Raw genomic sequence first — 16,288 nt, 5'->3', positions numbered from 1 at the left:
ACTTGCTCTAGAGGTCATGAGAGAGAAGAAATAACCACTCTTTGATGGAGCATGCACACTATGACGGGCTTAGCTCTGACTTTACGTTGCTCAACTTTGACATCATGCTGACATGAGATCCATGTGTTTCTATTAGATTGCTTTATATCGGACGCCAACAGAAAAAGGTTAAAGGTCGGAGCTGCAGTGGCTTCAAATGGTGATTTACAAATGCTGTGACATGTGATCTGGTGTGATGTCTGATGTCCCTGTTTTCTGCATGTATTACTGGACACGTGTGGTACGTGCACCCTTACGTGTACATATACATATATTTATTTCGTACTGGTTTCTGTGGCTGGTTTTACTTTATTTTTTAATTACTGTGGCCTTTGCACTCGCTTGTTTTGATTTTTGATTTTATTTTGAATCCTATTCTTGTCTTTTTTATTATTATCATGATACTGCTGGTCTTGTTTTTTGTTACCATGTATCTTGTGTGCACTGTCCACTTTGCTGCCGCGATCCTGTAAATTTCCCCATTGTGGGACTAATAAAGGAATATCTTATCTTATCTTCTGTTACTTACTTACCTTTTCTTCTCGTCCATCCATATCTATATTAGCCTTTAACTGTTAGTAGAACCTCCAACATCTGGCATAGAATTCATTCACTTCATATATATATATATCCTTCTTAATTCACTATTTGCCTGGAGGCATCTGTAAGACACGGCGGCTCCAGAGAGGACTTTAAGACGCTTCTTTGTCTTTTTTTCTCTCTCACAATTCGTCATATTGTTTTCACTTTTCATTCCATTTGCAATTCTCTTCTATGCTTTTTAATCAGCCATGCTGGATAAAAAAACGAACGGGCAAAATGGGAGATAGAAAAACATGCATTTGAAAATGTCAAATGAAAACAGACATTACAATGCGATGAAGCGGATCTCCGCTGGAACTCAAGAGGGTTGGAAATGACGCCGTGATTCGCAGCCTTACAGTCCGTGGTTTCCCTGCAGGCTGAACATGGCCGTCCTCTCAGATTATAGTCTGACTCCTCCTGCTCTGCAGCTTTGGGAGAGAGAGGTTTGTTTTCACAGATGCAGATTTTTTCTGCCTTGGGCCATGAGAATAACATATGCAATTTCTGTAAAGGTGAGTACTGTTTTCACTACATAATTGATGTTCCGTGCGCAGTGAAATGAAATGAAATGCCTCACCAGATTTGTTACCTGATGTTTAGATTTAAGATTTATTCTTTACCTTCGCTTACAAAGCCAGAAAAATAACTCAAATCATTGTTCATCATTTAAACCCCTAGAATGTAATATACGTGGTTTGCCTTTTAAACTAAAAAAAATTACATATTAAGTTGTTGTAAATTAATCAAGTAGACCAATTGAATCGCTACATGAGCTAATTAGGAACACAAACATAAAATGGCAAACCACAAGACTACACATGTTGTTGTTATATATGTATAAGCAGGTGGTATAAATCTGCTGATAAACAGTCACAAGCTCTCGATTGGTCACTAAAAGTGACCGGGGCCCCAAACTGTGGAACTCCGTCCTCTGCAAAGGAAGACAAGCAAATTCAGTGTCCTCTTTTAAATCACTTCTAAAAGACTCACTTTTACCAGCTGGCTTATCATTTATTTGACGGATTTTATTGTCAAGAACTTTGTCACTTTGTTTTGCAAGGTGCTATATAAATAAAAGTTATTATTATTATTATTATTATTATTATTATTATATGTGATTTTAGTGCTATTTCTTTTGACCATTGGCTTACCGCTTTCCAAAAAGACTCCGGTAGACACACCATATCATCCCACCCATCAGGGGTAGAAGATACAGGTGAGCTCTAGTGCATCCTGTTTGCACTGATCAACTTTTTTAGAGTCAGCCTATGGTAAATGTAGTTGATTGGACAGGATTTGGAGAGTATATCTAAGGTCCCACAGCGCATGTCCGAGCACAAACCAAGCCATGAAGTCCACGGAATGGTCTGTAGACCCCTGAGACGGAATTGCATCGAGGCACAGATCTTGGGAAGGGAGGTGACCAAGAACCCAACGTTCACTCTGACAGAACTCCGGCTTCGCTCCAGATAGACAGTGAGGGGGACCGATTATGATGTTTTGGTGATTATGACAATGTTGTTAGTAAAGACATTAACAAAGACCAGTGACCACCAAAAGCAGCTAAAGGATGACGTTGACGATGGGTACGATGCCCATGACATTAGGAGTAGAATTCAGTGCCAGCTGGCTTTAAAACGCACAGAAATGTGTTGTTGTGCAGCTCCGCTCTGCTGAGCGGGATTCGAGGAGGTAGTGAGGGATTGGCAGGGGAACTGGAGGAAAAAGCAGGTTTGCTTTGTTTTGAGTTAAATTCCCTGGACTGTTTACTCGCTGCCAATAGCACTGGCAGCCTGTGTAATTAGTGTAAACTCACATTGTGGGAATATGTGTGTTTTGCTGTGGTGTGTGTTTGTATTTGGACTTGTGTGAAGGCAACGTTTGTGTGTAGTCTACTTTTGTTTGCCTTGCCTTGCCATGCACAGTTTATTTGAAGGTAAAAAAAAAGAATACGGTAGGTTTATTTTGTCTGGCAATGATGTTACATTTGAAGCCCAAGGACACGTCGACTCTCTGGCTCCAGCTCTGCATGCATGACGAAAAGCAGCAGCGGAAAGCGGTTTGAGAGGAGAGGACACAGGAAATCATTAATGGTGAATAATTTGACTTTTTAGTATGAGGTCCATTTCGTGGGACCTTAGTTCTTTCTAATAAAACACTTACTGCCAAAATAACTTTTAAAGAGTTAAGAGAGGATGTTGATGTTGCCCCTTCATGCAGGCGTAAGCCCTAAAATCGTGTGGTTTTACCCAAGAAGATGTGGAAAGCGTTGGTGGGGCGAGGGAATGGCCTCCTCACCCTTTTTCATCCGGGACCAGATGTGCTGATACTGATTTGGAATCATACACTGGATTGTACAGACCCAAGGGCAGCATCACATGTCAGAAACAAAAGGCACAACTGTGTAGTTGTTGTTGTTGTTGCTGTGTACGCATTGACATTGTCACTGAATTCAGCTCTGACTCCAGCATCGTGGAAATTAACATGTTGGTGGTGGGAACGGATAATTATCAAGATTTGAAATTGTCAAATCGAGATGGACAACTTAGGCCATATTGTCTGATCCTAAATATAAATTAAATGAATGACTGTTCCTGAAAAACAAAATCAAGATTCTCTTTATTATTTTAAAACCTAATTTAAATTGTCATTTGTTTGAATGGACCTCTGTGAGATATTTAGACATCAACCTAAAAAAGAAAAACAAGACCAGTAGAAGACAGCTGAGTTTGAAAGTTGCTTTGACTTCTGCTTTCCTTCTATATATAAACGTGTTCCAAAGTTAGTCCAATCTGCTCCAACAATGTTTATTTAACATCAAATGTTTGCTGTGAAGAAGAGCGCAGAGGGAGACAGAGGGGAGGAAAGTGGGGAGGGAAGAAATGAAGAGAGACGATCTGAAGGTCTGTACTCTCTCTATCTCCCTCTCCCTCTCTCTCTCTTTTGTCTCCATGAGGACAAAATGACAACACAGAATTAAAGAAACACAAAAGAGAGGTGTTTTTTGTTTTTTTACAGAAGTCATCTTTTATTGCCACGTAAGAAAGTCTTATATAGAACAATGGTGATATACTGTCAGATGGCAAATTATCAACAAAAGAAGAACAAAAATATACCTATCATCCCTTCCCAAAATAAATGAAACATAAAAATTCATAGAAACACTATGGTAATATATTCCTGGGACAAAACCTCTTCTTTATCTCTTTTTCTAACAATATCTGAATAGTACCAAAATACAGCTTTTTCAGAACTTAATGTCACAAATTATAGTCAGTACACAGTAAAAGGACAATGGTCATCACGGTGCATATTAGAAGCTATGTGCAAACAAAAGTGTGAGATGGCATCTACCATAGAAAATATGTCTCACTACTTACGCATAAATGCAGTGTTGGGACTATATATGTATCCATATACACATATGCATAAATACCACAAACTGGCCTGAACATCAAAAATAGAAAATTGGATCTCGTATAACTTTGTGTGTAATGCATGATCACGAAAATGAGTTATTCTATAAAAGGATAGCAGTCATATCGCAGATAGCTTATTGAGTCCTTAGCCGAGGTCAATAACCAGTGTTCTTTTCCCTCCCGTTGTCATTGATGTCCTTCCGTTAACTCTAACAGCAAGTATATTTAATATAGGTTCATTAATATATGAATAAAAAATAATCATACACATTGGAGCAAAACCCTTTTAAAAGGGCTGGCGAGCGTCACTGGACAACAAACACTGCATCTCCTCCGTCTCTGTGTGCAGAAGCTCTGGATGGTTGAAAACAACAAGGCCGATGTCATACAAAGTGGCAAACGTAGCTGATGAGAACCCTTTATATAATGTACTGATGCATGGATTTCTTTGCCCGTGCTGATGCTCGTAGGCTGCACATCTTACGCCGCTATCCAGCAAACAGTTAAAGGATACGAAAGAAAAGAGTGGAGGAAAACCTGTTAAAAATGCAACTTGTGTTCAAGCCCTTTAGTGTCATCCCACATGTACTGTACATACTCCACTTTTTAACCATGAAAACGCTGCTGCTTACTTCCATTAGAGGCGCAAGTACGCTTATTAGAGTATTTGCATTTTATCTCTTGTGATTAAGGGGAGAAAGTACTTTCTTCAACACCTCTCCACCAAGAAAAGAATATTCACAGACTACGTCGCTGTCCCGATTCAGTGTGACGTGGAGAACAATCCACACTTCCCATCTTCATCTCGATTGGGATACACAGTGTAAACAAACACTCAGCCCAAAAGCAGCTGACAAATACACGTTCCAGTGCACGTTAGGAACGGCCAATCCGTCGCGAGGAATACGTTTGTTTTGGGGGTTCTGGAGAGCCGCGGGATTAATAATCAAAAGAAGCATGAGAGTTTCTAACAATACTGTCACAACATAAAGTGTGTGTGAGAGAGAGATGCAGCAGTAATCTCTGATTCACAGCTATGCAAATGGGGCAAAATCAATAATTCAAAGCCCCCCGGCCCCCATCAGGTGTTGACATTAAGTCCCTTCTCTGTCTTTGTGGGCCACTGTGAGTTGAGTCCTCATCCGAGCACCAAAGCTCTCCACACTCTGGGTTGCCGGTGATTAAAGACCACAGTGAAAACTGGTAAAGCCCCCATGGCCAGTGGTCCCAGTAGGGCTCCTTCGTCTCTCTTATCCAACATTCCCTGTAGATGTTCAACTGTGTGGTTTTTTTTAACAGTAGAAAGAAGCACTAGTCCTATGGCGTTGCTTTTGCTATTTGTTAAAGCAGGAGGGGTTTCGCATCCCACTCACATCCCACCTGCCACTCAATGAAGCTGGAGGGGTCTTTCGGGGGTACGCTTAAGTAATTGTCGGCCCTGTTGTTGCTCGTTAACATTTCATAGGGAAGGTGGGTGAGTTGTTCAGGTCCTGTCTGGTTTCAAAGACATTTCATTGCCGTTTGCTTTTCTAAAAAGAATACAGACCGAGAAAATACTCAAAGTACGACAGTTTAAGCCTGTATAAAATGAGCACAGTGGTGGCTTTATGGCAGTGAGTGGCAGGGAGCTCAGGCAATGCGGCGCTGAAAAGTTCTGTCGCAGAGAACCGGATTGGACCCAGACAGCACAACTGGCAATGTTGGGAAGGCAGACAGGGATCATTATAGTCGCTCTAGAGACTTTGACTTCATGGTTGGGGTAGAATCTGGGCGTATTTTTCAGTAAAGCTCTTTACTGTTGGGTAAAAGGAAGTGCATTGGAGGACACATATGACAGCAGTAACAAAGAAGACAGTGTAGAAGGAGGGACTAGGCCAAAGAAAAAATATGCAGCAAAACAAATCATTTGAAATCAACAAACGGCCGGCAGCTGGTTAGCTTATGTCCCGAAATAGCTGGTCTGCGATGCTTCACAGCAAAGTAAATCGAGAAGACAAATCCCCCGAGGCCGAACTGCAGTTTGTGTTTCTATTCGTCACTTACTCAGGAAAGCAAACCCAAGATGGGTGTAAAGACAAAGTATTGCATCCTTGAAACGAGGCCAAAGCGAGTCGGGTCCGAGCGTTAACGGCACACCAACTCAACATGCTTCACTGGCCCTACTCCGGCTCCCTGTGGATGATCAGTGTGCCGGTGAACCTCTAACACGCGTCTGATTCCTATAATGAGGCCAATTTCCCCGGTGCTCTGACTACCATCCAGGCAGGAAAAAAGGGAATGACGCAGAAAGACCTCGGAGATGCCGCGATATCGCAATCAGGACCTAAACGGTTTTGGGGCAATTCAATTCCCACTGAGAGGTCATTCCTAATTTTGGAACTCGTGTCTCGGTAGAGAGTCACTAAGAGGTGAAGGGGAGAAATGTCGGTTACTATACGGATGCCAGCTGGAGGGAATGTTTTCATTGACTAGAATGAATGAACCACATTCTAGATGTTCTAGAGGTCATTAGCGTCATTGGCTTGCTACCATGGCTGTTGAAAACATGCTAGCGCTTATCAGTCACGGTATTTTTGCTAGTTTTAGCTTTCAGAGATAATCAATGAGTTACTGTCGGTAGAAAAGTTTGTTAGCAAACAGAAATAATGCTAATTGAAGACACATCTGTGGCAACAACCCTTCAGTCTGTAACTCGGTTTAGGCAGCAGCGCAAATTCACATTTCACTCAGTATTGCACATAAGATATTCAGATTTCTTTTAAAATCAGAATTACTTCGTCGGTAGGTCTCCCTGCACCCAAACAATATTATATGGATGTTTATAATAAATCCTGCTCATTTTCCTCTGTTTCTTTGGAATTGGCAGGTTTGACATTTGTTTATTAGACACTAAATGTACATATTATTGAAGTATGTGTAGCCACTAGCTATAATATATCCAAATCTATCACTAAATTGCCAAGCTGTAGAAAAAACTCGGCCATATGAATGATGAATGATCACTGCTCCGGAGCTCCCACTGGCGCTCTTTGGCGCGTCCTTCAGTCTTTGCTGTGACATTTTTTGTCTGACGAACTCGTCTGATGAAGGATGTCAGACATTGCTGCCGCCTGAACCCCCTCGTCTGTGACCCTATCAACCGCGACCCTGCAAGCTTAACCAATCCCCCACTTTCTAACAGGGTTTATTCAGGACGGACCGTAATGGATGAGGTGGTTTTTTGTTGTTGTTGTTGTCCTTGTTTTGTTTACAAAATGCCCAGCTTGCTCACAAATCGCTCAGTGGCTGCTCTTGCAGGGCTGAATGGCCTTAACGGACGCAGCGGCACGTGATGGCAAGGAGGGCTCATGTTCCACATTTACGCATCGCTTGATTATGTCAATATGTTCAGAGAATTCACATCCTCAGCAGACATTGGCCGGATTCTGAACTGAACGCAAACAAAACCACCAGCTGGAAAGAAAAGGCGGAAATTAATACGAAAAGGAGAATTAAATTGTGAACTGTAATTACATATGCTTCATTTTGTTTGGCTAGTTTGTTTGACTTTTGACTTCATTAGGGACAATAATCAATGCCAGTTGGATTCTCACACACACACACACACACATATACACGGAAAAAGTATGAAATGTGTGCAGTGTTCAAGAAGACACACAATGGTTCTGCAGACTGAATTACATTTTTTTTGGCACACAGAATCAATCACTTATATTTTCTGCTCAAACAATGCACATGGGGGAAAACCGAGGTGTTGGGTGAATTACTTTTATTCACCGTCTCATGGCGACGTGTACTCCACTATCAATGAAGAGATTCATCACAGCCCTGTTCAGACATCGAGGGAGCAAAGAAGAAAAAGGGGGATAATCAAGTAAGCAGAAAAAGACAAGAAAGCAAGAACTTCAGAGGGAGGCTATGTATAAAGCATAATAAGGTATCGCTACAAAGGGCCATGTCTGGAGTTTTACAGTTTCATATACAACAAGAGCAGTAACGGCACTGGCTCTTTTATGTCCCTGCTGCGATGACGGCTGCCGCTCGGCAGTGTGGGAAAGCAGAATCCACCTTGTAATGTTTTCGGTGTGAGTGTGTGTATGTTTTGGTTTGTGGGTGTAAAGATGACACATTTTAATGCTCTGATGACTTCTTAAATCCTCTTTCGTGCTTTCAATTTGTTTCCAGTCATGTGACCATGGAGGCAGCAGGGGGTTCCACCCCCCTCATCTTACGCTCGACCGATTCAGACACCGAAACCTATTTGTACCTCAGATCTACATTTGTAGGTACGCAGTGAAACTAAAACTAAGTGTAGCTCTGCTGGAGCTCGCAGTCAAATGTGACGGAGTGAAATCCAGTGTTTTGTGCAGCTCTCTTACATGTACATGCTTTAACGTTGACTATTTGTGCATTGGTTTGACCGGCACACACATTTATAGCATGCTGCACACTGTAAAGCAAAATGGTTCTCTGACCAGAATTTTGATGAGTAATTACTTTTTATTCTTTTTTAATGTTGCAATGTGTTTTCTGATTAAAATCTGACCCCGTAAAAAGGATTTGACCTGTTTGTCAGACTTTTATTTGTATGTATTTTGAACTCATGTCACCCAAATGGTTATTTTTTTCTGCTTATTTTTATTCAGCTAGGACTCTGAGCCTGTGAGGGATCTAATAAATCCTTTCTCCTGGCAGAAGGTTTTTTTCACCAGCTTAAAAAATAATGTTTTTCATTCCTCAGTCAGTCAGTCTGACTTTTCATTCCTCTTAAGTCAAATTCAATCCAAATTCCTTTGTCTAAAACTAGAGAAGTATAACATCTTGTGCAAAAATCTGGGCAGAATTAAAATGCTGAAAAGCCAACGCTGCCATTTGGTCAATCAAACCATATATTGCCCTCGATTGACCGATATTTTATGTGTGCTGTCCTGACCAGAGGTACATTAGAATTGCCTTTTCATTCATTCTTTCAATTTTGCCGGACAACCTTACGAAGACAATAAGACTCCAGGAAGTTACTGCGAAAACAGATGAATAGCAGATGAACCACAAAGTTTATATTTTGGTACAGTTTGTTCACATTTGAAAAATGAACAACTAGATATATAAGTATTTTAATGAGTTTTGAGATGCTTATATCTTGTTATTGTTGTAGGAGAGAACTAGGCTAGTTTCCCCCCCCGTTTCTAGTCTTTGCGCTAAGCTAACAAACTACTGGCTGTGGCTTCATATAGACATAATTGGATATGGTGGATCATTCCGACATTTTCTGAAAGTTAAATTTGAACTGTGGAATCCAAAGTCACTGCTCAGAATATGAGTTTGCAGAAACACTGAACAGAATTTTTGAAATGCAAAAAGTCCATTTTAATGTTGACAAATACGCCAGCTATCCGTACGTATGATGGTACCGTTCTTTAAGAAGCCATGTTGGTCGCACCCTGGTGTGCAATATTTCTACAGTATGTGTTTCTTTGCGTTAGAGTAAAATATGTTTCTGCATGTGCGTGAATGTATGTGCGTACACGAGAATCATGCTCCGTGGAGCCTCTGCTAGCTGCAGCATCATCCACATGCCGCCTCGTTGCCTCCTCGTCCCTCCACTGGGCTGGCTGTCACCACACAGACAAGATCAGAACAGAACAATGCCAACGTGACAGCCTCCATTCTGTGTGCTGAGGCCTTGTGGAAAATGGGCGACCTTCAGCGGCAGATCTTATGAAGGCCCTTCTGAATAGCCACAGTACAAAGCCGTGGGGGTCTGCAGTCCAAAGCCCAGTGATCATCAGGTTTCACAGCCTTCGAGAGATTCGGGGGTATGAATCACATGGGAATGTTATTTCTTCCAAGCCATTCAACGCTCTGTTGGGCAGAGGTTTGTAGGTATGCCCTGCCGTTGCAAGGTTTGTAGGTAAACTTACTGTGTTCCTTCCAACTTCAGTGATTTAATCCCTTATATTGCTTTTCAGCTTTGATTCGTAAAGCAAGTCCTTGTTTTTTATTTGTTCCCAACAGCAGTTTCTCACTAAATCATCTGTGTGTTGTACTCTAATGCTCAGATTGTTGTTTTCATCCAGCATACCGTATACCGTATACCGTAGTATCCCCACAAGGGTACACAAGCCCTCCTCCGTAGGCTCTTTGAAGTTATGGTTACAGATGCCACCAACTTTGCCACCTTCCGTTTGGCAACAAAAGTCTGTTTAGTGATTGGATTGGTGAATTCTGTTTGTGAAGCGAGGACAACTCTGATTCACAGTCCCACCACATTCACCAGTATACCAACGAGCCACACAAACACATTCATAGATCTGCACTGTTGCCCAAGCCAGGGTTGGTGTCTCCACTCAGACATTATTTGTGCCGTCACTCCACATGCATCCTTTCCCCCTTCTTCTTCTCCCAGTCGTCCTCTCTCACACAGTCACCTCTGTCTTGCTGTTGGTCACAAAGTAAGGCTGTGTGGGGAGGAAGTGTTGACTGTGGCTGTGGCCTCTGGTGCTGTGAAGCTGGTTGGGCTCAAGCACGGTGCACTGAGGCCTCTTGTGCCCGTAGGTCTTCCTCCGGCCCACCGTCTCAGTCCCGTCCCAGGCCTTCAGCCCTAGCCCCATTGAATGCCCAGCCGCGATTGTGTTGGAACTGTAAGCCATTGGACGGCCCATAGTAGCCGAGCTGGAGCCAATAACGGTCTCTGCGGCTCTGGAGATACCCAGGGACGTGCCACCTGGCATAGTCCCTGCCATGTGTGCGAGGGAGGTAGCCCCAAGTCCTGGCGGCTTGCTACTGTGGCTGTGCGCATGACTGTGAGTGTGAGAGCTGTGCGAGCTGTGAGAGCTGTGGCCCACGTGACCATGGACGCCTTTGAGTTTCTGGCCGTTCAGCTTGAGTCCCCCTCCTCCTCCGACACCGACCATGTGCCGTTCTGTCGGGAGGGTCGAGACTGAAGAGATATTGGACATCTCAGTGACATAGGTGGCCACTGGCTCTGGAGTCAGTGGGCCCAGGGAGGTCATAGGGGTAATGGAGGTCATAGGCACCATGGAGGTCATCTGGGCGTGGGAAGTCATAGGGGTCATGGAGGTCATTGGCATCATAGATGTCATGGAGGTCATCTGGGTAATGTTGGAGTTCATGGGATTGGAGGCCATTTGGTTTGAGGCCATGGGGTTGGTAGTCATCGGAGGGGTCATTGATGGCATGTTGCCCATAGAGGGTCTTGAGTTTCCCATCGGCTGGAGAGGAAGTCCACCCTTCGTTGGCAGCTCCACCATCAGCCGGCGTTTGTTGTAGACTTCACTGTTGTACTTGGCAGCTGACGGGAGAGAGAAAAAGACAGACAGAGAGAGAGGGATCAGTAAACGTAATAGAGCGGAGAGATGAATATCGGACATCTAATTGAATTTCCTTCCTTTAAATTTGACAGATCTTCTCAGACTGGGATTTGTGACTTTTGGATAGAAAACATCGCAACCCTTTTCACTCCTACAATCTAAAAAGGTCATGTAACAAACCCCACGTACTTTACCTTTTGTTAGTCAGCCCACCCTCATCTACTGCAAATAGCTAAGCACCTCTTTGGACATGGCCTATAATAACTAGAAAATCTTTCAAGAAGACCATGTAGACCTTTCTGGGGAGAAAATGAAGAGTAGTGCAATTCCAGTTATTGATCGTTTTGACATATTTGACTTCTGACTAAAGGCAGGAGGCAATTTGAGGGATGGGTGCGATCCCCTGGTAGCAGAGCGGGTCTTCCACTCCCAACGCAGTCCTGTCGTAAGTCAAGCCAGGTGAGGCAGCCAGGCCAATGGGTGCATCGGCGGAGTGGAGTTTTTTTTTTAAATAAATCTTTTGTGAAAGAAGTCATGGGTATATTCTCTGACTGACTCTGAAATTGGCCTCATTCACCAATATCTTCCTACGTTATTTTGCATTTGTTCTTAAGAAAGTTCCTAAGAAATGTGTGATTCATGACGTGTTCCTAAACAGCGGAATTGTTCACAGGTGCGGACTTAGAATCCCTATATGTCGTAAATTGAAAGCTCCGTTGCTCCTAATTAGCATAAATTAATGCCCCGTTAATTCCCATAAAAGGGCATGAGATGGCAGGGCCGTGTGCACACTCAGAGAAATATATCTGTATGGAGAGATGCGTTCCCTCCTCAGGGCACGATCTGCAGCATTTTGCAGCAGCAGTAAATACGCTGTTGTGTGGTGGAGTCCTAGTGTGCAGAATAGGCCTTCTTTAAGTCTATAAATACCGTGATCAGTCACTTATTATTGGATGACACGGTTCCTCAACATAATTGATGTGAGTTGATGGCAAAACAAGGTTAGTTTATTTATATAGGCCTAGCACACTCCATACACCATGGCAAAGTGCTTTACAAATGAGCATTGTGTAAGTGTAAGTGTAGTGTGTATTTATTAAAACAAACAGACATATAATTATGTGTAAAATAATAAAAAATTGGGTGTGTAAATTCTCTTCTTACCTAAGAAGAAATAAGAAAACATTGGTGAATGCCAGAAACTGCGTAAGTGGGGATCAAGCACAAATTTGTCCTTCAGAACATTCGGGGAATGAGGCCCATTGGTATCTGCGCCAACTAGCAGCCAATTGGTATTTTAAACAATGATACAGGGCGCCGTATATGACGCTGACGCTGGGCGTGTCAGCGGTGCAATGATTGCTGGTAAGACAAACCGTTCCCCCTGATTCCAAATGACACCGCCTACAGAATATAGTAATCTTTTTTCAGCATTGGCAGCATGTCAATTGCAAATGTAACTCCAGTTCATGCTGCTGCAAATTAAGTGAAAAGACATCTCCCTGTCTACATAGAAATAATCTACACAGGATTTAGTTTTTATGTGAAGGTGGGGAAGGGTCTTTAAGATGTAAAAACATGCTAGCTTTGTAATGTACTGCAATACTGCCATGTTGTGCAACAGAGGTACACAAACAAGCTAATTGACCACTTGCTAGCAAAAGTACGCTTTGTCATGGCCTTGGTCTGGATGTAAATGTGTGACTATGTCATGGTTTGTGTTTGTTTTCTGTCTTATTTTGTAGTTTTCTGCCTCTTGTGTCCCTGGGTAACTTCACTTCCTGCCTTGTCCTGTCATCCCCTGTGATTGTCTGATTGTTTCCACCTGTCTCCAATCACCTGCACCTCCCTAGTGTATTTAAGCCATATGTGTCTCTTGTCACTTGTTGCGTCATTGTTAACAGTCAAATGTCCTACCCTTTGAGTTCCTGATCCCTGTCTGTGTTTTTGCCCCTTGGCCTTTTGATTTTTAGACTATTAAAGTATTTTTGTTTTCCCAAAACTCTGCGTTTGAGTCCTGCCTTAATCGCATCCCGACAGACTAAGGCGTACATGTAATTTGTTTTCATGTAGACAATCAGTCAATGGGAGGCAGAGCAAGAGACACAAGTCTCCGGTCTGTCCATCGTTCCACCAGCCAACAATACTCAACGCTGCTTAACTTGCACGCACAGAAAGTTGCTGAATAAAAGCCTGTCAAATCATTCATTTAAGGGGGTAAAAGGTATGAGGAAATGCGTACGTACAGTATGTGCGACATAAACACGTGGGCACAATCATACGAAAGCCACCATGCCTCAATGTGGAAGCATCTTCCCATATCTTCTGTATGTATATCTGTGTAGTTGTGTTTATTTAGCCTCAGGTGTAATGCCTGACGTTTATTCCACCGACTGTCAGTCACTGTCACCGGGCCACCGTCTCTCTTATCTCTGCGCAACGGGACCTTTTTTCCCCCCCTTTTTGTTGTGGAATACGCATTCACAGTTGGGTCATCACTCTTTAGTGCCTCCACGTCCACGTCCCCAAGATAACGTTAACGCGCTCAGCAGTTAGCTTTGCCGTTGTAACTATAAATCTACTGTATCGCGCTGTGAGTGGGGAGAGAAACGAGCGGAGGGAAAGGTGTTTGTGAGGTGGCGGGATATTGGGAGAAGGGGGGGGTTATTGCGGCGCCTCAGCCGCCGAGGCTGCCGCTAGACCGCCCTTGGGGATCAAACCTGCTCAGGCGACAGGTGAATCAATCCGGCGGCAGGCGGCTCAACGGGAGCGCGCATCCAGCAGGCGTACGTGAGTGGGAATGTAAAATCCAGCTGTTACGCAGTGGGAGCTCGTCATGCCTCTGCATGGGAAAGGCGAGCATCCGACAAAGACCAACAGCCATTGTGCATCAGAGAAAATCAAGAACGGTTTCCCCGGAGGGCCAATAACATGAGCACCTTATATATAGTTTATTAATATTAATTTATTGTCTGTTCTTGTATTTGGTGTAGATTGGCAAGTAAGGCTGTTACCCTACCAAAAAAATTAGTCTGGGACTCGTATATCTCACGATGAATTATATGCTGTCTATGAGGCTTTTCCACTCAATATCATGTTAGTATTCTTTTTGGCAGGAAAATCCTGTGATATAAAGATATTCGTTGTTGCCACAGGACGGGAGGTCAGCTGCTATCGTACAGTAATGTCAAGTGAAGAAGGTGAGCTACGACCAACTGCAGCTCATTAAATGGGGCTGTCAAAGACACAAAGGCAGACCGACTGTGCTTCTGTTATACAAATCTTGAGGATGTGACATCTTACAGTAATTGACATTTTAGCGGTTGCGGCACGGCTCTAACAAGGACACTGTCTCCATCTCTGATCATCTGTTTTGGTTTAAGGTAAAATATTCAATCATATCAATCCGTCCTTCTCCTTCATTTTGCTGAAAGGATTACCATTTTGTTTACAAGTCACCTTTCTTTAATACAGCAGTTTGTCAACATGTGACCTTGTTCCGTTAGCCTGAGCGGAATGCAGCGTTTATTTAGTGTCACTCTGCAAAGGTACAAGGAAAACCAGGCTAAGACGGCGAACAATAAATACTTGGCCAACATCAGCATGTTGTCATTGCGAGCCTGTTTCCATGCTGGCATTAGTTTTGACTAAGCTCAAAGTGCTGTTGTCATGATATTCTCTCACTAAATTAGTGTTACAATGTTGAAACCCATTTGCATGTAAAGAGATTAGAGAAGATTCAGTGCTTGGTATAATGTGTCTTCATATTTTACATTTTTCTCACAAAACACTTGATGATCTTTTTTTTTTTGTCTCGCATATAAAACACTGTTATAAACACGACAGCGGCAGGTTGGGTTAAGTCCATTAAAGAAGGATCGCGGCTTGTTGTGTGATACTTTCATCTAAAACATTTACCCAGTAGCTCTCAGGTATAGACTGACTGTACTGCGAAACTTCTAGATTAAGATACTGACAATTTAATTAGACTACCTGTGAAAATGAGCATGTGGGAATGTGTCATCGCTCTGGCATTAAGCGCGGGCCGTGATTGGTCGTGTCCGTGGCCTCTGCATTGAGGGACTAGTATTCGTGGGTTCTGGTCTTGGCTGCGGTCAAGTGTTCGATAAAGTACCCTTATACGAATGCACAGGGGGACGCTGGAAGATGGCTATTGATTGACAGAAGTGTGGCTTATCAGCTGGATGGTGGACCATTGGGAAAGAGGCGGAGGCAATTAGAGGAAAGGGGAGAAAAAAAGGCGGCCGGGTGGAGTTGGGAGATGGTGCTGATGTTAGATTTATACTTGGTTCCATTTCTCATGGGGTCAACAGGCAGCGAGAGCACCAGACTCTGAGGCAAAGGAGATGAAAAGAAAAGCCGAGTCCATTTATCTTGCTGGAGATTAGCGGAGCTCACATGAAGGGGACATCAGAAAGAACCACCGCTGGCGTTTTTTGGGTTTTTTTTCCTGTCATTTAGTTTCTCCTTTCGCTCCCTTACTCCACACAGCTCGTGGGCAGTTTGTCCGTCGTTGGACCGGCAGCTTGCCGCGTGGAATCCCAGGTGCTGTACATCTCAGGATAGGTTTCCAATCATATCACAGGAGCCTCTTTGAACACCACTCGTGGAATGAAAATCCATTCAAGTCTCAAGTCACTGCATTGTGAGCCTGAAGAGTGGAGGGAGGCCTCGCTTCAATTACCGAAATGGAATCAGATGTGAGTGGCTTTGAGTGAAGATCAACATTAGCGCCACAGGGATTCTTTAAGCATGTAGAACCCGATGGAGGCGAGGGGGTGGGGGTGGGGGCGGTTACTATGTGGCAGGGGAGACAAAAAACAAAAAGTAGCGGGAAAATGCAGAGATCGGGGTGCCAGATGGATGATTAAGGTGCCACTCTGAAGGAGGGAA

General features: G+C 43.3%; 1 protein-coding gene across 1 annotated transcript in view; it reads right to left on the bottom strand.

The window, feature by feature from the left end:
* Window positions 1-3,624: 3,624 nt before the first annotated feature.
* The window catches only part of shisa9a (shisa family member 9a), a 41,757-nt gene continuing 29,093 nt past the window's right edge, over window positions 3,625-16,288 (bottom strand). The window contains exon 4 of the mRNA XM_040175978.2: window positions 3,625-11,355. Within this exon, the coding sequence (XP_040031912.2) occupies window positions 10,460-11,355 (896 nt within the window). The 3' untranslated portion in view covers window positions 3,625-10,459. The remainder of the gene's footprint in view (window positions 11,356-16,288) is intronic.

This window comes from Gasterosteus aculeatus, chromosome 5, assembly GCF_964276395.1.
Source record: "Gasterosteus aculeatus chromosome 5, fGasAcu3.hap1.1, whole genome shotgun sequence".
In the NCBI taxonomy this organism is placed as follows: Eukaryota; Metazoa; Chordata; class Actinopteri; order Perciformes; family Gasterosteidae; genus Gasterosteus; species Gasterosteus aculeatus.
The sequence above is the reverse complement of the archived record's forward strand: the minus strand, read 5'-3'. Positions and strand labels throughout refer to the sequence as shown.